The following is a 26,323-nucleotide window of genomic DNA, read 5'->3' on the forward strand; positions in this document are numbered from 1 at the left end:
TAACGATTATTCGTGCAGGCCTAGTACCTGGAGCATCAAAATGAAAAGTTATTAAATGTATTTGCATTGTGGGGAAAAAACCCCTACCGTAAAACAGATGATATAAACGGCATTGTCAACATTTTGGGAAATATGGTTATATTCTGTCTTGCAAAGAGTTACTACATAAAAAGATCAATACCACCCTCACATCCGTCTGTCAGGAGACGGTTAGCTAGCTTTAGTAACGTCATAAAAACTGGAAACGAGAAAACAGGTAGCCTGGCTCTGTCCAAAAGTTAACACAATCTTTATAATTAACACGTTCTATCTCGTCTGTTTTTTTCATACCTCAATTGACTTGTAAAAATTCTATATTATGGTTTTACGAGGGGTTGTGTGCTGGATTTCTCGGCCGGGAGCACGTCAGCCAGCGGAGGCCTCTAACACGCCTGCTCAATGGGCCTCGTGGTGTGGAAGCAGGGCTGATCATCCGGGTCATTTTATAAGCGGAAGTTGAACTTTTTGGGCATTATGCGCCACTGAGCAACTCTCAAAGTATAGTAAGTACAGGTTTTATTATAAATCCATGGTCAACACACAGACCGTTATTTGAACCCTGCAGCAACGCTACATTGTAGTGAAAAATGATGAGGCCAAATGCAGCAATAATCTTGCCCACTTAATAAGTCATTGTACATGATGATGTGACTCTCTTTATAAGTAAACAAGATGTAACCAAACCCTGTTTTTTAACCCAACCCTAACCCTTCCTGGCTAGCGAGCTAGCTGCTAACTTAAGGGTTGACACTTGCACACTGTATGCCAGATTCGTTCTGTGACTTGTTCCATGGGTACCATAGCATTGACCACACTTTGCTGATACTTTGGCAATTTGTCACAAAATAGCCTATGTCTTAAATATTTGATAACATAGAATTATGACAGGTAATTGGTGACCTTGGGGCAGATATTGGAAACATGTAGCATATTTTCAACTGAAGATGAATAATAAAATTAATAGTAAATCAACACAAATAAATCTTACTTCCCAGGCAACATCATCAGTCAATCCAATGCAATCAGTGAATTAAAAGTGAGTCCTTTGTTTAAACAATCGCCTGATTCCAGCAATGCATCTGCATCAGATTTTTTTTTTTTCCAAGGACACCTGCCAGTAATTATTCTTTTCCATTAATTATTACATTCTCCTACCTGATCTCTGTTACACTCATGGGTCATAACATCCAGCTACACCTATCTGACTCAGCCTCTGCATAAGTGGATGGGTGCATCCTTTTCTCCAGCCCTCAGGTGTTTTTCACTCTGACTCCGCCTCCATTATTGAAGCCTATATCTGCAGCAGCAGCCTCTGTGGTCTGGCAGAGCAGCAGAAGCAGTTCAGCCAGAGACTAAAGGTCAATAAAGCAGCTATTCATCCTGAGAGCTGAGACACAAACAAGAGCACAATGGCCGGTGAACAACGCTTTGTAATCAGTGCCCGCATTATAGGAGCCGTCCACAGGGACACACCAAAACTCAGGGTGAGTTAAGACCTCAGATGTTATGAGTTATGTTCACTAGTTAATACCTTTGCTGTATTTGTGTATGGGGAAGCTCTGGTCTCTCATCCTTTTATTTTGTTCTCTCTCTCCACAGATGTTCATGATATCTGTGTTATGGTCTGATGAGACTGAAGTGATTACCTACAGGTCCTTCCAGGATTTTAAGAATTTCCATGTAAGTCACAAAAAAATCCCACGTTGTCTGCTCAGTGTGCTGTTTATTTTGTGGGAATAATAATTAATAAAAATGTCGTTTTTTTCAAACAGCGGCAGCTGAAAAAGATGTTCCCTGTCATGAACCCTTTCAGGAGAAACGACAGAGTGATCCCTAAATTTAGAGGTAAGATTATTTCAACTGTGTGTTACAAGGTGTATTTAAATACTCCCATTTAAGAAACGGTGTATTTGCAGCCAGTAATAAGAGGAATAACCAAGTAAAACAGTTTTATATCTCTACAAACATGGATTATTTAGCTTGCTTGTCCTCTTGAGGTACAATGTTGAATCCTTAGAGCATCCTTTCATTCTGCATTAGTGTGGTGGATGTCTTACAGTATATGTTTCTTTGTTTTAAGCGTGTAAGTATTTAGGAAAAAAATGCTTAATAAACGTTTGTATGCTCATCTTCTTCTCAGCTAATGTATTAATCCTGAAAGCTTTTTCCTCTCCTCTCTCCAGATCGGGCCAGGCTCAGCAGCCAGCAGAAAGGATCCAAGCGATCCGTCCAACGAATGAAGTTCCTGGAGAGCTACTGCAACAAACTGCTGAAGTGCGAGCCGACTGTGACTCAGAGCTCAGAGGTGGCACAGTTCTTCCTGCCCAAAGACCATGACCTGCAGCCAGACTTCACCAAGAACAGGTTGGTTGTCATGTCAGTGTGTCAGCTCAAATTATGAGGCAAATAGGAGTTCTTGATTATTAAATGTCTGACTTCTCTCTCTCTCACACAGCATCATGATGCTGCTGTGTGATGATCTGCCCGATGGGGAAGGAGGCGTTGATGTGACTCGCCAGCAGGCAGGAAACATCACTCACCCGTTTGTCACCCAGACCTACCGCTGCGTGGCTGCGTACGAGACGAAGGATACCAAGAACCGTCCGTTTAAAGTCGCTGTGGATGAGAAGCTGGATGTGCTGATCAAAGACCCAGCAGGTCAGTGCTTTAGCTTTCATGCAGCTGCTTACTGAAAATCAGCAATAAAAACACGAGCTTCCCCCACACCCATTTCTCTTATGCTGAAAGTATGTTTGATTTCCTCTCCAGGTTGGTGGCTGGTGGAGAACGAGGATAAGCGTTTGGCTTGGTTTCCTGCTCCCTACCTGGAGTTATGGGATGGAGAGGACGATGATAACGCTGGATTCCAGCTTGCAGGTGTGTGTCACTTGTTGTCACAGTTGAATGTTAAGAAAAAAAAAAAAAAAATTAAATTTAAATTAATTTATTAATCCCACAATGGTAAAATTCACAAGTTATTGTGCAAGAATGCATGTGTGCATAGAGAATGTGTCACACAGAAAGAACTCATCTCAAGCTCGATTACACAACTGTACTTTTGTAAGACAGACATTGGTGACAGCTGTAAAATCCATTGTGCCATACTTCCTCATATAATGAAGCCTATTGTTACAGTACAAACAATCAACACCAGGGCATGGTCCTAACTGTTTTTATAAAGACAATCTGTGTATTTGTTCTTATTTTACCAAGTCTCAAGAAAGAAGATTTTAGCTGTACAGCAGTTCCTAAACCAGTTTTCTACTTTGTGACCCTTAGGTGCCCTGTACTGTGCTGTGAGGAGTTACTCGGCTAAGAAGGATGACGAGGTGTCTGTGCCCATTGGCTCTGTGGTGGAGGTGCTGAGGAAGTCTGACAACGGCTGGTGGCTCATCAGGTACCCCAATCTTATCTGTCTGCACTGCAAACAACAGAGAATAGGAATAAAGAGCACATTAAAAGATTCTGTGCTGAAGCGTGCATGAATGCCTCTTCATTGTCTTTTCATGCAAACACATCTTAAACATACCATTGTCTATGTAGAGAGTTAGAAACGTGCTTTTAAATGTCAAATATTTCATGGCTAAATGTCATGAAGTCTAAACTTAATTTAGGGTGTTACCATAGTTTACAATTGTTGAACAACGTTGAAATGAATCCCCTTTTCTTTCAGATTCAATGGCAAGGCAGGTTACATCCCCTCCATGAACCTGCAGCCATACAACAACCCACGGGCAGGCCTCTACAGCCTGCAGAGAAAGCTGCACAGCTCCACTCTGAACCTGGCAACCAGCGGGGAGCCTCAGGCTTCTCGTGCACCCAGCGTCAGCGAGGAAATCAGCCCACGGCGGGGTTCTGCAGGTCAGTCCAGAGGAGAGCCCAGTGTGCTCTGGCATCTCCACAAGGCCCAATCCCTGGACGTCCTCTCTGAGACCCGCTCGCAAACACAGATGGAGAGGGACGTCTTGACCTCAGACCGCCGTGCACGCAGCAAGAGCAACACAAGCAGCACAAGCACCGAGACCAGCTTCTCCAGCTTCTCTTCCAGCAGCGACTCATCCTCAAGTTTAAAAGAGGAAGAGCATGAGAGCTGCACAGGCAGTCCTGCAGCCTCACCCCAGCCCGGTGTCAGCGACAGTGAGGGCAGCTTCCCTGATCTCAGCCTCTCGGACCGCCGCGGCTCCGAAACTAGCTCTGAGAGCTGTGGATCTGTCAGCCCCAAAGGCAGTGAGAAGGCCTCAAACGCTCCCAGGGTGCCACCCAGACCCAAAACAGAGGAGATCCTGACCCGCTGCACCACCATGACCCGCAAGGCAGCACTGGCCACCAAGACCCGGCTACAGATTCACCCAGAGTCCATCCACACCCGCTAGGGAATCACAAGCCTCTGATTTATAATGTATCCATGTAACATACTTAATCTGTTCGACCTTATAGGGTCTGTCAGTCAAATGGGTTTTGAGCAACATTGTTCCATATCTCTATTTAAAATTTTTGTCATACCAAAGATGGGAGAGAAAGCAACCTTGACAAGATAAATGTATGCTGAATACTGTAAGATGATGTTTAAAATCTGTCCCATTTGATCAAATGGAGCATGGCACCTTAGGGTTGAATATTTCACTGTGTAAGAAAAATAATATTAATAATAATGTAGCTTCAGTGAAGCGTTAGAAGGAGCAGGTACAAGAAAATGTATGTGACAGTGTCATGGAAAATTATTTTCTCTTGCTTTGAAGCCACATAAAGGTAAATTTACGTGGGTACACCTCAATGAATAGACTGAATGCCAGGGTGAAGGCTTTTTGATCGACTTCCAAGTTAGGACATTGGAATCTGTGTAGGGAAAGAATTTTGTTCTTAATCAATTTTTGTTGCTTATTGCATGAATATGTATATTGCATATATTGTCCACGGTATGTACTGCATTATAACCTGTTCACAATGCAGCTTGATTATGTAACTTTAACATAAACATGTCAATAAAATCTCATTTACACGACCAAAGTAACAAGTTGTCCCTGAATATAGACAGAGGGTGTATAACCATAGACAGTATATAAGAATGGACCAATAGACCCCGTTGCTCTGGACGGAGACCAGTGAAGGATATTAGAAGCACTTTTCCAGTGATCTCTTGCTTTACTGCGCAGCCTCTGAGACAACTGAGAGAGACGACGTAAATGTGACGTGAGCAACGTGTCTGAAAGTTGTAAGTGTTCTTTTAGCTGTGCCAAGAGAAATCTCAATCATTCCCAATCTTGCAGAGATGGAGAGCGTAGGTATATGTAAGGAGATAACATGGGCACAGGCTAATTATTGCTAACTAAAATGCTAGTTAACATTAGTAATTAAACTTAAACAGCTAATGTAAGTCGAAACTGCCTGCAAGCTTCTCCTGTACGATACGGTAATTCCTCTACTATGTGACACAATCGTTAGCCTATTTTTATAAAAACGTCTGCTACGGAGCCATAACGTAAGGTACAAGGTAATGGAGCCTTTTATACATTGTCGTGTTTCTTTAGAAATAAAAAATGGACAAAAAGAGTTGTTAAACGCTTCATGTAAAGTTATTCACTGTCAAAGTGACATCAAAATGAATGGCAGTCAATGGAATGCTAACGGGAGGTGATCGTTTTGCAGCATCAAAATGGCGCCACAGGAGGTTTGAGTTCTGAAGCGAAGCTTACCCCCTTGCTTCTGAAGAGTCCATCTTGTTTTGCGCGTGCGCCATCTCTTAAGGCTTGTATCGTGTGGATGCGCCGACAGTGTTATTGTCATTACTTAGAATTCCTCATGGGGGCGACAGAAACTACGCACTATAGCTTTAAATCCATATTTTTCTCAGATCGGGTTTAAAGCTCTGGAGATTCATTTTGCCCCAATTTTATATTTTGCCTGCTATTTTGGCGAAGACACAAGTATAATGTGTTGCAATAATGCAGAGGAGACAAAATTATGTCATTTACGGTAATAGTGTCAAGGCATCCTTGAAAAAGAAATTATTTTATTTTTTGAAATATTACTAAACTGGACAAAGCTGGATTTTACAATCCTTTTTACTTGTCTGCTAAAAGTCATATCTGAGTCAAAAAGCACATCCACATTTATAGTTCAATCAGGAGGAAGAGAATGTGTGTGTGTTTTGTGTGTGTGTGTGTGTGTGTGTGTGTGTGTCTGTGCGTAGGTGTGCGTGCGTGTGTGTGTGATGATTAAATAATAAAACGTATCAACATAGCAAAATAGGAACGTTGAAGAAATTTCTTTTGGCAACGACACCCCATTGTGACATCATATTTTGAGGGTTAGTGATGCCATGAGCTGGGAAGAAGGAGGGGATGAAGGGATGGAGAGCTCCTTGATGAGATGTGGAGCAGGAGTTCTGGTAAGCTAACTGGACACTAATACAGGAAAGATGGGGTGGGGGAGCTTAAGCTGAATTTGCTGTATTAGTGTAGCTCCCAAGAAATATATGTTTTCTTCTTTATACATGAGATGTATTGTCTTAAAGAGGAAACACACTGATTGTTTATGTCAGGAGGTGTGCAGGTATTGTTATGGCACAATGCTGTTTTAAAAGCAATTTCAGCATGGGAAGCATTTTCGAAAATATGTGTGTAATTGTGTGTGAAAAGAAATATTTGGTGTCTGAACCAAGAAGAGTGACAAGCAGAAACAAGACTATAGTATACATACATATTCTTGTTACATGTTATGTACTCACCCACACCCTCACTCATGCCACACAGATGCCCACACCCATTGTCTATAATAACACCCTAGTACATTCTTCAACATTACTGACCTGCCAAAATGTGTGTGTGTGTTATTCCGGTAAATGTATGACACATATGCCCCCCCCCACACACTCACACGCACACAATGCGCACACACGCACACGCGCGTACACACACACACACACACACTCTTAGCTGTCCATCGTGTTCGATGATGACGCTTGCTCCAGGGGTGGGGGTGGGGGGGTGTGTTCAGCGACATTGTGTTTGCTGGTGCCACTTCTCGTGGGCGTAGAGTCCGATCCTTGATGCTCGTCCGCAGATGGAGCAGGGGAAACCAGATGCCAGGGGGGTACCAGCCGCCCGCTGGTGTCTCTGGATGCGCCTCTCGGTTCGGCGGTCTTGGCTGATTTGGTGTATCTGAGAGACTACTTTAGCACAGGTAACCTGAGATTCAAGCTGCGTGAGAGGGATGTTCGCTCGCTTTAGGAGGTCTCTGGTGTAGTCCGTAAAACGCCGCTTTTGCCCTCCGGCGGAGCGTTTAGCGCCCATTAGTTGACTGTAGAGGACTTGACGGGGCAGGCGGGGTTCAGGCATGCGTATGGTGTGCCCTATCCAGTGCAGATGTTTTTTGGCCACCGCTGCTTCCATACAAATTGAGTCAGTGTTGCTGAGAATGTCTGTATGGGGGATTCGATCTTCCCAGGACAAGCTGAGGATCTTCTGTAGGCAGCGGTTATGGAAGGCCTCTAGGTTGGTAATGTGCTGGCGGTATGGGGTCCAAGACTCTGCCCCATAAAGCAGAGTGGAGAGACATACCGCGTTGTAAACAGCCACCTTGGTGCTGATCTTCAGGTTACGGTTTTCAAAAACCCTGCTGCGTAGGCGACCGAAAGATGATGAGGCTTTATTTATCCGGGTGTGTACTTCTGAGTCAAGGGAGCAACATGAGGACAAAGTGGAGCCGAGGTAAGTAAAGTGGTCCACTGTTTTAAGTGGAACACCATTTATGTGAAAACTGGGGGGTGTGGGGAAGGGGGTAGTGAGATGGGACATGACCACAGTTTTTTGAGTGTTTACCTGTAGGCCAAAGGATTGGTAAAGACTGGATATTGTGTTGAGAGCGTGCTGCATAGAGTCCGGGCTGTGAGCTAAGATGGCACAGTCATCAGCATACTGAAGCTCACAGATTTGGCGGGTCTTTGTCTTTGTGTGGGCCTGGAGCCGACGGATGTTGAAAAGTTTTCCATCTGTCGTGGATCTGGTCTTCCGGAAGCCACACAGTCTTTCTGGAAGCACAGCTTCCGAGATGTGCTCAACCAGTCTGCTAAGCATGATCTTGGCCAGGACTTTCCCTGCGACGGAGAGGAGAGATATCCCACGGCTGTTGCCGCAGACTGCTCTGTCTACTTTCTGTTTGTAAATGACCACGATGTTTGCATCCTTCCAGTCCTGTGGGAGGGTCCCATGTTCCCAGAAGTTTTGGATCAGGAGGTGCAGGTGACGCGTAAGGGTGTATCCTCCATGTTTGAAAACCTCTGCAGGGATTCCATCGGGTCCAGCGCTTTTGTTGTTCTTCATCCTGGCAATAGCTTGCCTAATAACAGAAACAGAAATACAGTTTTTTCATTCTGTTGTTAGTTAACACACAGGCCCAGAATACACCTACATGCCCAGGACCTATATGCACTAACGGAGAAAGATGTCAGAGTGAGGGGGCGCCCAGAGTGGTTTGGTGCCTTGCTCGAAGGAACCTTGGCAGTGCCCAGGAGGTGAACTGACACCTCTCCAGCTACCAGTCCAAGTTAGCTGTCCAAGACTTGTTAGCAAGTTCCAAAGTCCCTATCGACCGAGCTACAGCCACCCCCATTATTTTACCAGAGATAAAAGTGTATGATTCAGACACCAAGTTTTGGCCCCAAAAGTAAGAGAAGTAGACACAATGTGGGCAGGGGAGAATTCTGTCGTAACCGTTATCCCCCCAACATTTCAATTTTGAATTCTGTAATTATTTTGGGAACCCATTTTTCTTTGGACAATCTGCAGTCAAAACTGTGATTATTTAGTCCATAATATGTCCAGCTTCTTTTACCAATCACATTTCTAAGTGTCATTTCTGCCACTATTCATTAGACGATAAATCATTCATTAAACGAATAACAAATAAATGACATCTGGTGACTGGTGAAAGTTAGATTTTATTGACATGTTCATGTTATCCACGTTATAATACATGCTGTACATATACTGAACACAAAGTGGAGAACAATAGACATACTAAATAAGAAACAGAAAATAAAAGGCAATAATTAAATGAGAACACGGAAACTGGAATTCCTTTCTTTCAGGTGACAGCTTGTTAACCACACCTGTCATATATTCTATTTGGAAGTCGATCAAAAAACCTTCACTTTGGCATGCAGTCTATTCTTTGACGGGTTCTATGCAGCTAGAGGTTATACATTCATTTCCATTAGGATAAACCGTGTATGTAGAGTATATAAGATGATAAAATATAACATAGTAAAAAGTAAACATAACTGCTGGGAAAGATAAAGCAAATAAAATGTGCATAATATTTTAGTGAATTTTCTATTATCAAACAGTAAAGAGAGATACATCAAATCCACGTAAATTTGCCCTCAAGTGGCTTCAAAGGTTAACAAAGTATTTGCTCTTGTACCCGCTTCTTCTAACGCTTCACTGAAGCTACATTATTATTATTATTATTATTAATATTATTATTATTATTATTACACTGAGTGAAATATTCACCACCAATATGCCATGTTCTATTTGATCAAATAGCCAATGACATTTGGAAACATCATCTTACAGTATTCAGCATACATTTAGCTTGTCAAGATTGCTTTCTCTCCCATCTTTGATATGACAAAAATTTGGTCTAGAGATATGAACAATGCAGCACAAAACCCATTTGACTGACATACCTTGTCAGGTCGAACAGATTAAGTATGTTACATTAATACATTATAAATCAGAGGCTTGTGATTCCCTAGTGTTGAGTTAAATAAAGTTTAAATAATGCTGATTCTTGATAACCATGTATTTTTATGTTTTTATGTATTAAATTGTATGCTGCAGCTGGATTAGGAAAATATGATTGAATTTAATGGTTAAGGTTTAAACTCCATATCATGCTGTTGTAATTCTCACTTTGTCTCTGTGAAGAGTAGGTCAAGACAGACCCCAAAATGACCACAAGGGGGTCAGAGTCTAGAGCATGTTCTTCCTCATTGGACAGCAAAGAAACCAACGAGATGCGTCCAACATGTCACCATGCCAACGAAGAGCCAACAAGGATGTTTTTTACTCACGAGGGTGAAAAGTAACCGACCCTGGGGCAAGTGGAATATAGCATTTTTATTAATAAATCTTTGTGTTAAATCTTCATTTAACACATGCCTCTTCTTCTTCTTCAGAGATCCGGAAACATGTTAATTTTCTACACTAGCGGGTGTGGATGGACTCTGGGTGAATCTGTAGCCGGGTCTTGGTGGCCAGTGCTGCCTTGCGGGTCATGGTGGTGCAGCGGGTCAGGATCTCCTCTGTTTTGGGTCTGGGTGGCACCCTGGGAGCGTTTGAGGCCTTCTCACTGCCTTTGGGGCTGACAGATCCACAGCTCTCAGAGCTAGTTTCGGAGCCGCGGCGGTCCGAGAGGCTGAGATCAGGGAAGCTGCCCTCACTGTCGCTGACACCGGGCTGGGGTGAGGCTGCAGGACTGCCTGTGCAGCTCTCATGCTCTTCCTCTTTTAAACTTGAGGATGAGTCGCTGCTGGAAGAGAAGCTGGAGAAGCTGGTCTCGGTGCTTGTGCTGCTTTTGTTGCTCTTGCTGCGTGCACGGCGGTCTGAGGTCGAGACGTCCCTCTCCATCTGTGTTTGTGAGCGGGTCTCAGAGAGGACGTCCAGGGATTGGGCCTTGTGGAGATGCCAGAGCACACTGGGCTCTCCTCTGGACTGACCTGCAGAACCCCGCCGTGGGCTGATTTCCTCGCTGACGCTGGGTGCACGAGAAGCCTGAGGCTCCCCGCTGGTTGCCAGGTTCAGAGTGGAGCTGTGCAGCTTTCTCTGCAGGCTGTAGAGGCCTGCCCGTGGGTTGTTGTATGGCTGCAGGTTCATGGAGGGGATGTAACCTGCCTTGCCATTGAATCTGAAAGAAAAGGGGATTCATTTCAACGTTGTTCAACAATTGTAAACTATGGTAACACCCTAAATTAAGTTTAGACTTCATGACATTTAGCCATGAAATATTTGACATTTAAAAGCACGTTTCTAACTCTCTACATAGACAATGGTATGTTTAAGATGTGTTTGCATGAAAAGACAATGAAGAGGCATTCATGCACGCTTCACCACAGAATCTTTTAATGTGCTCTTTATTCCTATTCTCTGTTGTTTGCAGTGCAGACAGATAAGATTGGGGTACCTGATGAGCCACCAGCCGTTGTCAGACTTCCTCAGCACCTCCACCACAGAGCCAATGGGCACAGACACCTCGTCATCCTTCTTAGCCGAGTAACTCCTCACAGCACAGTACAGGGCACCTAAGGGTCACAAAGTAGAAAACTGGTTTAGGAACTGCTATAGATCTAAAGATCATCTTCATAAAAGTGAGTTTTAGCAAAGGGAAATAGATGATGACCATGTTGACTTCTAATTGTTAAGTAACATTCCCCAGTGTTGGCTGTTTTCTAAGGTAACAATAGGCTTGATAATAATTTGAAGTACTGTATGTGCATCTGGCATGCTTTGATTGGCACAGTAATTTTAGGCTCACACAAGTACAAATATGGGATCAAGCTTGTTAAATGTTCTTTCTGCGTGACAAGTGCATTCTCTATGCGCACACACTTCATGCACATTAACATTCAACTGTGACAACAAGTGACACACACCTGCAAGCTGGAATCCAGCGTTATCATCGTCCTCTCCATCCCATAACTCCAGGTAGGGAGCAGGGAACCAAGCCAAAATCTTATCCTCGTTCTCCACCAGCCACCAACCTGGAGAGGAAATCAAACATACTTTCAGCATAAGAGAAATGGGTGTGGGGGAAGCTCGTGTTTTTATTGCGGATTTTCAGTAAGCAGCTGCATGAAAGCTAAAGCACTGACCTGCTGGGTCTTTGATCAGCACATCCAGCTTCTCATCCACAGCGACTTTAAATGGACGGTTCTTGGTATCCTTCGTCTCGTACGCAGCCACGCAGCGGTAGGTCTGGGTGACAAACGGGTGAGTGATGTTTCCTGCCTGCTGGCGAGTCACATCACTGCCTCCTTCACCATCGGGCAGATCATCACACAGCAGCATCATGATGCTGTGTGAGAGAGAAGTCAGACATTTAATAATCAAGAACTCCTATTTGCCTCATAATTTGAGCTGACACACTGACATGACAACCAACCTGTTCTTGGTGAAGTCTGGCTGCAGGTCATGGTCTTTGGGCAGGAAGAACTGTGCCACCTCTGAGCTCTGAGTCACAGTCGGCTCGCACTTCAGCAGTTTGTTGCAGTAGCTCTCCAGGAACTTCATTCGTTGGACGGATCGCTTGGATCCTTTCTGCTGGAGCCTGCTTGTCCTGGCCTGCCCTGGAGGGAGGAGAGGAAAAAGCTTTCAGGATTAATACATTAGTTGAAGATGACCATAAGAACTTTATTTCTAAAGCATTTTTCTTAAGGATCTTTAAGGATTCAACATTGTACAGCAGAAGGCAAGCAAGCTAAATAAACCGTTTGTAGATATATTAAACTGTTTTAGTTGGTTATTCCTCTAATTACTGACTGCAGATACACATTTTCTCATTTAAATACACCTTGTAACGCACAGTTGAAATAATCTTACCTCTAAATTTGGGGATCACTCTGTCGTTTCTCCTGAAAGGGTTCATGACAGGGAACCTCTTTTTCAGCTGCCTCTGTTTGGAAAAAAACGACAACAAAAATAATTTTTAGTATTCATTTTGTTCAAAATAAACAGCACATTGAGTATACTAAGTGGCTATTCTTTTTTTACTTACATGTAAATTCTTGAAATCCTGGAAGGACCTGTAGACAATAACTTTAGTCTCATCAGACCATAACGCAGACATCATGAACATCTGTGGAGAAAGAGAACAAAATAAAAGGCTTAGAGACCAGGAGTTTCCCCATACACAAATACAGCAAAGATAATAACAAGTGAACATAACTCATAACATCTGAGGTCTTAACTCACCCTGAGTTTTGGTGTGTCCCTGTGGACGGCTCCTATAATGCGGGCACTGATTACAAAGCGTTGTTCACCGGCCATTGTGCTCTTGTTTGTGTCTCAGCTCTCAGGATGAATAGCTGCTTTATTGACCTTCAGTCTCTGGCTGAACTGCTTCTGCTGCTCTGCCAGACCATAGAGGCTGCTGCTGCAGATATAGGCTTCAAATAATGGAGGCGGAGTCAGAGTGAAGAACACCTGAGGGTTGCAAAAAGGATGCAGGAACGCCAAACATGCCGGGGCTTGTCTGACAGCTTTAAATGGATCTTCTGTCACATGTTAGGTTTAAAAAAAGTTAAAACATTGGGGATGTCTGATAAAAATGTTCTTTTAGTTGAATGAACACTGTAGCTGGAGGAAGCACTGAATCAACCGATTGCATCACACTACACTAATAAGCATTTGGCTGCCTCACCCAAAGCCCGGCTTCTGAAGAATTAATTAGGTCATGGCTGTTATTTAGCATACTGTGGGAGACTCATTGTCCCCACAGGAAAGGTGACTGTTGTCTCTTTTTGGGGAGCCATCCCCTGTTGAGCTAGACGTGATTGGAACAAAGGAAATGCATATTACTGTAGAATCAACACTTCCATGACAAACAACTTTAGTCTGTGACTTGAAATTCAGAGGTGGGTCCTTATCCTGAGAGACAGGAATAAATGTGGGAGCAGGAGAAAGATTCGACACTACGGCCTGTGACCCCGCAAGGGGAAACTGCTGCAGTCAGCTGTTTACAGTGTATTTGTTTTGTCATGTCGCATGGCTGCTAACTGTGACCCGACAGGGGAAGCATGTTTTGCAGTCTGCTGCTGGCAGTGTTTTATGTTTTATGTTTGATTGTGTTTTGACTGTCGTTTTCATGTTGTTTTATTTAACCTCTTGCTTAACTTTCCATTCGACCCCAGCCTCTCCTCCTTTCTCCAGAAATCAGAACGAACACGTCTTTTAGATAATTTAATAAGAACACACACCCATGAGCATCACAGACATCATGTCGAATTGAAAAGGGCATCTGTCATGAAGTGACTGGCATGTTTCCCGTAAGGAAAAGAACAAACAACATCTCACGTAAGCAACAGGCAATTAGTTACACAACTCACACTTTAATCACCTGATTGCAATGCATGTGTTGTGTTTGTTAATAATTGCATGAGATCAGTTGAAAATATGTTTTTCCCATTTTCCCCATATGACCTACAGTATAGTCAGCAGTTGCGGTATTTTTTTTTGTGAACAATTGCCAATGTATCAGTACATTATAAGGAATAACACTAAACAGATTTGGTAACACTTTACTTGAAGGTATCGACATAATCGTGGCATGACACTTTCATGAACGTGTCATAAACGTTTAGGACTTCTGTCATTAAATGTCATTGGGTTTTTGTCATGACAAGTTGACATTGTTTGGGTTGTCTTGATTATGACAAGTTGACATTAATGAAAATGACATTACCATAAGTTGTCTTGGTCATGACAAGTTGACATTAAATTAGTTTGTGATGTCCTTGTAATGACAACTTGACATTAACAAGGATGACTTTACCAGAAGATGTCTCTGTCATGACAACTTGACATTACATTTCTTTCGAGTGTCCTTATTAAGACAACTTGACATTAAACAGGATGACATTATGTCAAGTTGTTATGACAAAGACATCCTCTGGTAATGTCATCCTGGGTAATGTCAAGTTGTCATTACAAAGACATCCCAAACTAATTTAATGTCAACTTGTCATAATCAAGACAACCCAAACAGCATCAACTTGTCATGACAAAAAACGAATGACACTTAATGACAGAAGTCATAAACATTTATGACTTGTTTATAATGTTTATGACACGTTCATGACAGTGTCATGTCATAGTTATGACAGTGTCATGTCAGGATTATGTCGATACCTTCAAGTAAAGTGTTACCACAGATTTATGTCATTTATGTTATGTATGTATGTATAGATTTATGTTACGTATATTCTGCATGTGAATGTATCATGCAAAGAAAAGCAGCTGCAACAATTGCAATGAAGGAGATAAAGTACAGAGAGAAGCATAGATGGAAACAAGTGGTAATTACCGAGCTAGCATTGTGTTTTAATAACATAGCATATACAAAAAGTGTGACACACGTCCCGCTTTGTAATGGAAAACAACACGTACTTCAGCCGAAGAAACCAAGCATAACTGCTGTGATCAAAGCTGCCGGGAGTTCATTTTTGTTGCAAATATATTATAGTTCATAATCGTGCACATTTTTGAAGGCTTACATTATGTATTACCGTTCAAAAGGTTGGAATCACCTATATTAATGTTTCTTTAAAAACGTTCAAGCCAAAACTCAAAATTGTGGTAACAGCTGCGGGGTTGACTATTACCTGGAACATTCTTTACATAAGGTTCTTATGTAAGGGCTACTCCTTCGGTAACTAGGACACTTGGCAGCGGGAGGTACATAGTTCTAGTCTGCTCAGCTCATAGACTGATGACTACATGAATGACTTTGACTTAACCTCAAAACAACCTTGCATTCTTTATTCACGGTGTAATTATCAGGAAATGAAACCAGTTTGAATCCCTTCTTGACCCTGTCGCTGGGAGGCTGTAGTTTTATACTTGTGTCATGCTGTGCTTTTCTTTCACTAAACATTCAAACTAATCAGTGCTGACAGGCGTGTATGGGGTGTTTTGTGCGTTCATAAAGTTGTTCCATCATTGTGAATTACCATCGGAAACATTTTTTGGAGGGTTTTGGGCAACGCATCCTTGTGGCAAATAAAGAGGCAGTGTGTAACTTGGTGAAACTGAGATGATAGTTGAGTATATCTGCAGGGGTTGACTGCGTTGCTGATCCCAACCAGTCAGTGTATATGACTATATAGTCTATGCCGGAAATTCCGCCGGATCGCGCTCTTTTCGCCCGGATGTCCGTTACCTTACCGCTTTCTTTGCGTTGCCATTCTAAACTCCGGTGGATTCATGAGGACTCTGGTTAACTGCTCCTCAGATCTCTGCAGGGTAAATCCAGACAGCTAGCTAGACTATCTGTCCAATCAGAGTTTTCTGATGCACGACTAAAACTACTTTTGAACGTACACATGTTCCACCAAAACAAGTTCCTTCCTGAGGCTATTTTGTAGCGGCACCGTGGCTCTGTGCGGCGCTTAGTGCAACCCAGAGCATGTGTGAGTAGGTTTTACTTCATTTACCTTTGTTATTAGTTTAGGTTTTGGTTTTGTCATTTACTAACGCTGTTGCTCGGTTTCGTTGTAGATCGGCCTTTGCCTGACCGTGGCAATCTCGCCTTGCCACATTTCTGCTTGTTTTGTTAATAAATTGTACTGATCATTTTGTTAATAAGCGCCTCCCATCTTTCCTTCAGTTATTTTTTACATCAATGGTTAATCTCTGATTTATAGGGTCGTAACACATCTAAATAATCCGGAGAATATTTTCATTTCTGCTTCCCACCAAATATTTAGCTTGTATGTGAGTTTTGTGTTTATGTGTTTTATGAGTGAAGTTTGCTCTTTGTTAGTTTTTTTTCCAACTTTTGTCCAGATTTTTCCCTATGCTAATAGCATCGTGACTGTAGGGACATCAATGTCAGTTGGTTGGCGAACAACTTTTGCGCGTGTGTGTCTGTGTGTGGCAGTCAGTAATGTTAAAGAATTAATATATTAGACTGTCTCTACACCCAGATCACTCTCACTGTTTTGTATTTCACTATAAATATTTCAAAAATAATATCTGAGGTAAAGCATATGTCCATAAGTCAGGGGTGAAAAATATTTCTACAGAAAGTATACAATTCCTTTATTATTTATAGAATAGGTATTAAAGAGCTGAATAATGTATTTTTGGTCCAGACTGAAATATCCCAATACCTGGATTGCCATTAAATATTGTACAGCCATTCATGTCCCCAGAGGACGAATCTTACTGACTTTTTTTTTAGCCCCATGAAGTTACTTTTGTAGCTTTAAGTGAAATATTTGGAAAAGTATTTGATGGATTGCCTGAATTTTGGTGCAGCTATTGATTTACCCCACAGAGCACAAGTTGTCAATAAGCACAAAAGGAAATATTTCTACAGAAAGTATACAATTCCTTCATTATGAGAATAGGTTATAGAGAGCTGACCTGTAAGTGGTCTGCCAAACGTGCAGTAAATCGTTACATGATTAACCTATAAATAGATTATTGGAACGTGCGAGAAATGCTTCCTTCAAGGAATCACATTAATGTTTGAACAGGAAAACAGGAGGCTCTTTTTTGTACCTAACAATAGTCTAATTATAGCTGTAATGTCAACGCGGTGACAAATCTCGGAATTTAGTTGTGATGGAGAAAAAAAAAGTTTTTGTTTGGAAATAATCTATTCTCACATTTAAAATTCAGATGGGTGTTGTTAATCAAAAGGCAATTTAAAAGTGTGAGCTTTTGTGAATGTCTAAAACAAAATACTGAGTGAATTCAATACTTTGCTTTAAATACCAGCACAACTAAGAACATTCCCATTAGCCTTAGCTGTTGTTTTTTGCTTAGCACTAATTAGCAAATGTTAGCATGCTGATCTCTGAACGATTAAACATATCTGCTAAATTTCAGCATGTAAGCATTGTCATTTGAGTATGTTAGCTTACTGATGTTATCAGTTAGCTCAAAGCACGGCTGTGTAGCCTCAGTGATTTCATTTTATTTCATTTATTATACAGGAAAGTTAAAAGTAACATTAAGTTACAATATAAACGGGCCTAATTCTGTTTAAAAACTGGTTTCCAGCAGGTTTCTGTTCTGCAGAAACATAGAACATAGAACATAGTTACGGCACATGAAGACAGAAACACTTGTACAGGAAATTAGCATGGGCTAGACGGATACAGACAACTAAAAACAACAATACAGACTTGGACAATACATGAACAATTAATGTGTGCAAGTGTAACTGTTGAGAAGGAACAGTTTGTATGTCTTTTTGAAGTATGTGATGGATGGTAGTGTTCTGATCTGAATGTCATTCCAGATCTGTTTTTGAGTCTTGTCTCATTATCAAGCGGAAAATGTAAAGCACATAAAAAAATATTGAAGCGTATATTGAACCTTTTAAGCATTTCAGGATTCAGTCTTTTAGTCATGCAGGTTCGCAAACTCATTCCTCAAATGCAGAATTCACAAAATAGTTGGATGGAAACGCAGTGACGTCAGAAGAATGGTTGAGATTTCAAAAGTCAAACAAAGACTCTCAGCTGAATGGTGAGCCGTATCCACGTTCCATCTATTTAAACCCAAGGAGAGATGGAAAATTGAGCCACAACCGAGCAATCAAAGAATTACCTAATGCCCTGAAACCTGCAGTCATGGTCTGATTGACATTAAATAGCTGATTGCTAACATGTAAACGCCATTAGATAACATCTGACAACCAGAAAATATTTGAACGTGTGATTCAGCTTCAGGTCGGTCACAGTGTTTTGGGCTTCCCCTGCGTTCGTTAGTGACCAATAGTGAGCTAGTGCACCGGCCTCCAAATAAAGAGATTGTTTTTGGCGGTTGTGGCTCAGGTGGTAGAGCGTCATCTACCAATTGGAATATCGCTTCTTTCAACCCTAGCCTCTGCACTGCACATGTCAAGTCTCCTTGGCCAAAGAAACCAGAAACTTCAAACCCAAATTGCTGCCCATGCTATTCCATCGGGGTGTGAATGTGCAGGAATTCTTTTTATTGAACTATGACACCCTGAATGGCAGTCTCTGCACACCAGTGTGTCTGAATGGTGCCTGTAGTGTGTAAAAAGCTTTGAGTTGTCGTTAAGACTAGAAAGACACCTAAGTCCATTTACATTGGATTCTAGCGGCAGCTTTGGACAACAGCAGTAGTGTTAGCGTTACAGGGAGGTCATGTAGTTGCGATGAATGTTTTGCTCAGACGAAAAAAAACATTCATTTAAAATGAAAGAATAAGTTATGCGTCATTGCATTTCAAGTGTTGCATACGGCTACCTACTGTGGATGTATAGTGAACTAAACCGGGCATCACTATCACTGTGTCACGAGCCAAAGCATGAAAACCCAAGGATGCTTTACACAGGTACAGGGGGACGTGGGAAAAGCAAAGAGTAGGCTAACACAAACACGGACTGAAAAGGAAAAAATAAACGGAGCTAAATGGAATGGGACTTTAAAAGGTAGTATAGTGCTAAAGGTAATGGTGCTAAAGGCAACAACATCCACCTCAACTTATTTATTTATAACTTATTTTTAGAAGTGATATAGTGCCTGTTATTCCTGTATTACATAAGTTTGACATTTTTCAGTCCGAAATGTTATGTGTGGCAACAACATTTTTTTTTACTTTATTGCTTGCATACAGACAACCTTTTAGCTTGCACACAGATAAGTGTGTGTGTGTGTGTGTGTGTGTGTGTGTGTGTGTGTGTGTGTGTGAGTGTGTGAGTGTGTGAGGTAAAAGTGGAGTATGTGCATGGATTCCTTGTAAATCCAGCTAAACGGCCTCTCCTTTTTTCGGTGGTGAAATATTATTCCATCTTTATCTTTGTTGTTTTAGGTGACCTGAGCAAACGCCCAGCACAGCTCCACCCATTCAGTCATTTTCCAACAACTGAACTTCATACCCTATAGGCTCCAGTGGCGCAATCGGTCAGCGCGCGGTACTTATAAGACAGTAACCTGCAGAGTGATGCCGAGGTTGTGAGTTCAAGCCTCACCTGGAGCAGCAGAGTTTTACCATGGAGTGGTTTATTAAAAAGATCAAGAAACACTGATAAAAAGAAAACCCTGACGATAAAGACTAGCAGTCAGATGCTGCCTAGTTTATAGAAAACGTGTTCAGGTGGTGCTTTTGGGAGTTTAATTTAAGGATTAGGATGAAGAATATTTGGGATATGCCATATGAATAAATATAAACTAACAAAGGACCCAGTGAATGGGACATAGAGGTTTTTGCATTTGATGTGGGGAGGGACACATCCTCCTGAAATCTATGACCACCTCCTTGTTTGTTTTTTGTTGAGAGTCAGGTGGTTTCTAGTAGACCACTCTGCCAGTTGCTGCACCTCGTCCCTCGTCTCCTTCAGTTATGAGCCCCACCAAGGTGGTGTCGTCTGCAAATTTGATTATTGTGTTGGTGGGTGTGTAGTCATGGGTGTAGATGGCATACAGCAGGGCTGTCAAACTCATTTTCCCAGATGGCCACACTGGAAAAAGAGAATCACACCGAGGGCCAGACATGGAGAGTTTATTGACGTGCTTTTGTTACTGCATGTCACTTTTTTTTTTTTTTTTTTTACATTTTGGTAGCTTTTTTCCTCAGTTTTGTTGTTTTTGTTCCAACTTTTTGTCACCTTTTTGTAAATTTGTTGCTTTTTCTGACGTTTTTGTACGCTTTTTGTTGACATGAAGCCCTACAAAAGTCATCAGAGATGTGTCACCTTTTTCAGCCCTTCTGAGTTTGCAGGTATGTCTGCTGCTTCTGGGGGAATTTCTGAGTCTCAGAGTCGGAAAATCTGCCATATTCTGCTTTAAATGTCAGGTAATTGCAGTTTAAAAAACACTTTCCTGTGTTTTTGGTTTGGCGCAAAACTAAACCAAAATTTATTGTGAACCCAAATTGATATACGGGCCGGATCAAAATCTGCAACGGGCCGGATTTGGCCCGCGGGCCTTGAGTTTGACACATGTGGCATACAGGAATGGGCTCAGCACACAACCCTGTGGGGAGCCGGAGCTGAGCGTGCGTGTGGAGAAGCTGTGGGCTCCGATTTTGACGGTCTGCGGGCAGTTTGTAAGAAAGTCTTTAATCCAGGCACAGGTGGCAGGGGGGAAATCCAGGGCAGCCAGTTTATCCACTAGGATGTCGTTATGATGGTAATAAAGGCCGAACTGTAGTCGACAGTAGAGCATTCTTACGATGGATGTTCCAGGTGGCTGAGAACAGTGTGGAGGGCTGTGGAGATCATCAGTGGATCTATTTGCTCTGTACGACTCGAGGGGTTGCTGTGGAGTTCAGAGAGAGTGACTGAGGCGTCTCAGATTTGTTGTGATATCTCCCCACCAAGTTTGTGTTGATGTTATGTCCACGTTTGAATGCCTACAAATGAACTGTCAACTGAGTGTTGACGCTGTTTGACACCGCACCGACTAATGAGTGAAAAGGAGCGAGCTGGTCAACGACCAAGATAGGCCTGAAATCCTTAACTCCAGTCTGGCGGCTAAGCGGTTAGCTTTTCCTAGTTTTTGTAGTGTATTTGGTAGCGATGCTGTAATGCTATGTGGAGAGGAATCCACCGACACTGTTTCTTGATTATAAAGGTTTATTCACATCCAAGAAATCAGCATCAATTTACAAGCCCTGCAGAGTTCGGAGAGGACCGTTTTCCCAGATTCTCCAGTGGTCCTCAGACTTTCTTTGTTTGAACATGGTATATATGTACTATACTTTGGGTAACATAAGGTGGGGTTTGGATCAATAATTGACCAATGGCTACAAGCCAACTGGCCTTCTTTCTCCATCTTGGGGCCCCCCATTGATAAGACTTTCCAGATGTTTCCAGAGAAGTGTCTTCTAAAAGTAGGCTAAAGTTCATCACTTCTAGCTATAGATCAGATATGGCCTAAATACAAGTTATAGAATGATCAGATAAAATAGGATAACAATACACCTCATTTTCAAATGCACGAGCAAAACCAAGCTCTGTTATAATCTTAGAAGTGTAGGTAATAATATTTGAACTATTGAAATATTTTCAACGCTATAGGCCTCTTTCACTGAAGACATTTTGACATGTCACTTTAGGTAAGCACAGGTGATACTAAATGAACTAATGATTGTCATTCATCTTCAATGTTATCAGCGACACTTGCTTTCTTACAATGACAATATCTACAGCCTGTAAGGTGAAAATCATTTTAGCGGTGTAGTATTATTTTTTCAGTATTGTTTCTCCAATCTTTCTTTATCTTTTGCTTTCCCATAAAGAATGAAAAAAAACCCACCAGACTTGCAGAAAGGTACCGTCTTATCCAAAGTGAGGCGGACTATTTGTGGGAGGAAAAAAAATCATCTAATACTGTGTCTCTGCTTCCTGACCCTTCCCTCTAGATTCTACACAAGATATATTGCTAACGTTATGTAGCCAACGTTAAACATCGCTACAGTAGCTGACCGCTAAAGTAGCTGACCGCTAAAGTAGCTGACCGCTCCAGCAGCGAAGTAACGTTAACGTTAGCTGCTATGGCTATCTGTTTATAAAGTAGACAATTTATCAACTAGCTAGCTAATCTGTCTGCTTATAAACTCCTTGAACGGATTATAGTAACTTTTACCACGGCTTATTGTAAAAAGGCTACCGCAAGAAAAACGTATAGATTATTAAAAAGACATCATTCATGGATCATTGATGTTTGTTTGACTGCCGATGTTAGAGCTAGCTAACGTTAGCTCGCTAGTAGTGCGCTGCAATCATGCAAAATAAAAAGCAATCCAACAGCACATTATACAATGTAAACAAAGACACGTTTTCTTGCGGCGGCAGTGGTGAAAGGTATTATAGTCCACGGATGTATTAAGAGAACGTTATAATCTAGCTAGTCATGTTATGATTGGAAGTGGAAGTGACTATGCTCTTCTTCTCCGTTTTTGGTGAATTTCTGTAGAAGAAACAGCGCGCCTATAGGTCTGGACTATGAAGTAGCGTATTAAGTCATTTACAAGTGAATTCGTTTGGACGCAACTATTCTTGAAACGAATCCAGGGAAGACGGGTAAAAAAAAGATCGTTTTGGCACGTGTGGACGGGGCCTAAACCTTCATATGAGAATGGATTATTTCCAATTGAACTCCTGAACAAAAGCTTTTCCCCGCTGCAATTAAATCCCCTGACAGCAGCTGTGTCGCTGTAATAGCTATAATTAAAATATTGTAGGTACCAAGAAGAGACTTTTTTTCTGTTGAAACATGAATGAAGGAAGCATGTCTCATACGTTACGATAATCTATTAATAAGATCATCATGGACTACAGTATTGACTGCACGTGTTGCAGACATCTTACAGGTCAGCTCTTGAATACCTATTCTGGACAGAATGAAGGAATTGTATTCTTTCTGTGGAAATATTTTTCATCCTGTTCTTGTGGACCTCATGTGCTGGACCTTCTCTCAGACATTGTCAATGTTACTAAAGGAATTTCACATAATAGTGATGGCAGCATGATCTGTGTGTAGAGAGTCTAATACACTGTACATTCTTCAACATAACAACAGTATCACCTTTCTTATGGTTCTTGGTCTGCGACACACACACACACACACACACACACACGCACGCACACGCACACGCCCACAGTCATTACATCCATAAAACTTCTTTGGGGCTTTTATCTTTTCCCATCAGCAGCTCTTATCTGATTTTTATTTGTCTCAGGCTTCCTTGTCTTTCTTTGTAAGCACAACAAACCCTTTCTTTCTTCCTGTGATTCTTGTTAAAAAGAAAACCCCCAGATCCATTTCCTTTTACTACGTGGCAAATTAATATTACTGTAATAAAAGTCATATTTATTGTCATATTTTTATGACATTTTACTGAACCAACAGAACATAATATAATGATGTATGCCTGCTGACTAAATCTTCATGCATGTATAAATGTAAAACTGATTTACAGTAACACTGTGTGTGATGAATTTTTTTTTTGACGTGGATGTTCTTGCCTTTAGCAGATAAGCACTAAAACAATCCCTTCATTTGGGGGGGGCCGGTGGATTAGCTCACTACAGATCACTGAAGAAAGCGGGGGAAGCCTAAAACTCTGTGTCTGTGTCACAACCTGAAGCTTAAACCAACAAACAGATTATTTATAAACTCACACACACTTAAATTTAGAGACTTGGTGGAAGCCAAAACAATGCAAATAATGTATAACGTCGAAAATAGGATGGTTCCAGAGTCTATCCAGAAGCAGTTTCAGATTGGAGAGAGCAAATATGAACTGAGGGGAATGTGCATATTCACAAAGATAAATATTACAACAAATGTAAAACAAAGATGTATATCAGCAAAAGGAGTAAACGTGGAATCTTGATGAGAAAGAAAAAATGTGTTACACAAGATTTAAAAATACTAAAAAGTAGGAGGATTCACAAATATAAAAACGAGGCATGAATGGTAACGTTTATATGAATGGGAATGTATTTTGTTTTGTTTATTTTTTTTACTTCTGCACATATGTGTGATAATATGTATATAAAACACAGAAATTAATGATAATAGATTTTATAAAATTGATAATATGCTGAGGGACCTAAGAACAAAAGAAAGAATAAATTGAATGTAAAAGGGTAGGTGTAATAAGCAAATGCTTCAACCTACACCTTTTCGATCAGTGTTGATTATAAACGAGTTAAGATGACACTGCATTAACTAAGGTGACACTTTTATTTATTTTTTTACCATTTATGTTATGTAAGTGATGTTGTGTAATTTATGTGATTGGTTGACTGAAATAAACTAAACTAAAGCTGAATCACACATTTTAACATCATCCCTTTGTCAAATGTTATCTAATGCCGTTTGCTGTGTTTGCTGTTTGACCACGACCAGGTTTTAAAGGGGCATTAGGTAATGCTTCTGTGGCTCATTGTGGCTCAATCTTCCAATCGTTGCACACGTTTATAGTAAAAAGTTTGGATATGGCTCATCTCAAAGACTCAAAGAGAGTCTTTGTTTGACTTTTGAAATCTCAACCATTCCTCTGACGTCACCGTGTTTCCATCCAACTATTTTGTGAGTTCTGCATTTGAGGAATGGTTTTGCAAACCTGAATGACTAAAAGACTGAAACCTGAAAGGCTGGAAGGTTGAAGAAACTCTGCTGATGTTAAGTTAAGCAGATAAAATGTTTAATCGTTCTGAGATCAGCATGCCAATATTTGCTAATTAGTGCTTTGCAATTTGCAATTGAGGCTGATGGGAATGTTCTTAGCTTTGCTAGTATTTGGTCATAAGGCAAAGTATTGGATCCATTTACATTTATTTCAGGCATTTACTGAACAATAGCTTGAATTTTTAAATTGCCTTTTGCATCACAACACCCATCTGAATTTTAAACCTTCACGTAAGAATGGAATTTTTTTCCTGTTCAAACATGAATGTGATTCCTTGAAGGAAGCATGTCTCGCACGTTCCAGTGATCTATTTATAGGTTAATCATGTAACCTATTGACTGCTGCACACAGGCCAGCTCTTTAAGACCTATTATGTATATAATGAAGAAATAGTATACCTTCTGTAGTAGAAATATTTCACTTTCTGTGCTTATGGACAACATAGCCTACTCTGTGGGGTAAATTAATATTTGCACCAAATTTCAGGCAATCCATCAAATACTTTTTCAGATATTTCAGTGAAAACTACAATGTCAACTTCATGGTGGCCCACCGTTCTCTAAATTCATGCAGCCCACTCGCAGAGCGCAGCCTTGTTAATGATGACGTCACCTGTACACTGTGCTTATTGTAGAGAACAAAGTTATACTAAGGTTTTAATTATATTATTTTAATATAGTCAGTCGTGAAGTAAAGTTTGCCAGTCTAAGGCCAAAAACTTCACTCATAAAACAAAACTCACATAAAAGATATACTATATACTGTATTTGGTGGGAAGCAGAAATGGAAATATTCTCTCTCTCTCTTTCTCTCTCTTTCTCTCTGTCTCTCTCTCTCTCTCTCTCTCTCTCTCTCTCTTTCTCTCTCTCTCTCTCTCTCTCTCTCTCTCTCTCTCTCTCTCTCTCTCTCTCTCACTCGTGGATCAGCAACACAGTCAACCCCTGCAGTCAAACCTTATTATTATCTCAGTTACACTAAGTCTCACTCACTGCCTCTTTATTTGCCACAAGGATAAGCTGCCCCGCCAACAATGTTTCTGATGGTAATTCACAATGATGGAACAACATTATGAATGCACGAAACACCCCATACACGCCTGTCAGCACTGATTAGTCTGAATGTTTAGTGAAATAAAAGCACAGGGTCCAGCACAAAACTACAGCGTCAAGGCTACAGAGTCAATAAGGAATGCAAAAAATGTACTTACAATAATGTGCTTTGTCTCCTGATGATTACACCGTGAAAATATGCAATGTTCTTTGAAGTTCACTGAGTATGCAAAGTTTTTTCAGGGTAGGAAGAGGAGTGAAATGAGTGGGCTGACTAATGAACTCTGAACTGATGGAATTTCCCCAGTTCAGTCAAGCATCAAGTATGTATAG

General features: G+C 41.3%; 2 protein-coding genes and 1 non-coding gene across 3 annotated transcripts; 2 read left to right on the forward strand and 1 right to left on the reverse strand.

Annotated features, from left to right (window-relative positions):
• The first annotated feature begins 1,410 nt into the window (after window positions 1–1,410).
• On the forward strand, window positions 1,411–4,412 carry LOC114548588 (NADPH oxidase organizer 1). The gene is made up of 8 exons (XM_028568574.1): window positions 1,411–1,523; window positions 1,639–1,719; window positions 1,812–1,884; window positions 2,223–2,423; window positions 2,539–2,697; window positions 2,809–2,916; window positions 3,319–3,436; window positions 3,713–4,412. The coding sequence occupies exons 1-8, from the start codon at window positions 1,449–1,451 to the stop codon at window positions 4,410–4,412; spliced, it is 1,515 nt and encodes a 504-aa protein (XP_028424375.1). The 5' UTR covers window positions 1,411–1,448.
• Window positions 4,413–10,250: 5,838 nt separating this feature from the next.
• On the reverse strand, window positions 10,251–13,186 carry noxo1b (NADPH oxidase organizer 1b). Its single transcript, XM_028568575.1, has 8 exons — window positions 13,014–13,186; window positions 12,817–12,897; window positions 12,642–12,714; window positions 12,205–12,388; window positions 11,915–12,117; window positions 11,696–11,803; window positions 11,227–11,344; window positions 10,251–10,950 (listed from the first exon to the last, which is right to left on the reverse strand). Exons 1-8 carry the CDS (start codon window positions 13,086–13,088, stop codon window positions 10,251–10,253), a joined length of 1,542 nt encoding a protein of 513 aa, XP_028424376.1. The 5' UTR covers window positions 13,089–13,186.
• A 6,498-nt stretch (window positions 13,187–19,684) lies between these two features.
• Window positions 19,685–19,778, forward strand: trnai-uau (transfer RNA isoleucine (anticodon UAU)). The gene is made up of 2 exons: window positions 19,685–19,722; window positions 19,743–19,778. It is a non-coding gene; the product is annotated as a tRNA-Ile (tRNA).
• The last annotated feature ends 6,545 nt before the right edge of the window (window positions 19,779–26,323 follow it).

This window comes from Perca flavescens, chromosome 21 (genome assembly GCF_004354835.1).
Source record: "Perca flavescens isolate YP-PL-M2 chromosome 21, PFLA_1.0, whole genome shotgun sequence".
NCBI lineage: Eukaryota > Metazoa > Chordata > Actinopteri > Perciformes > Percidae > Perca > Perca flavescens.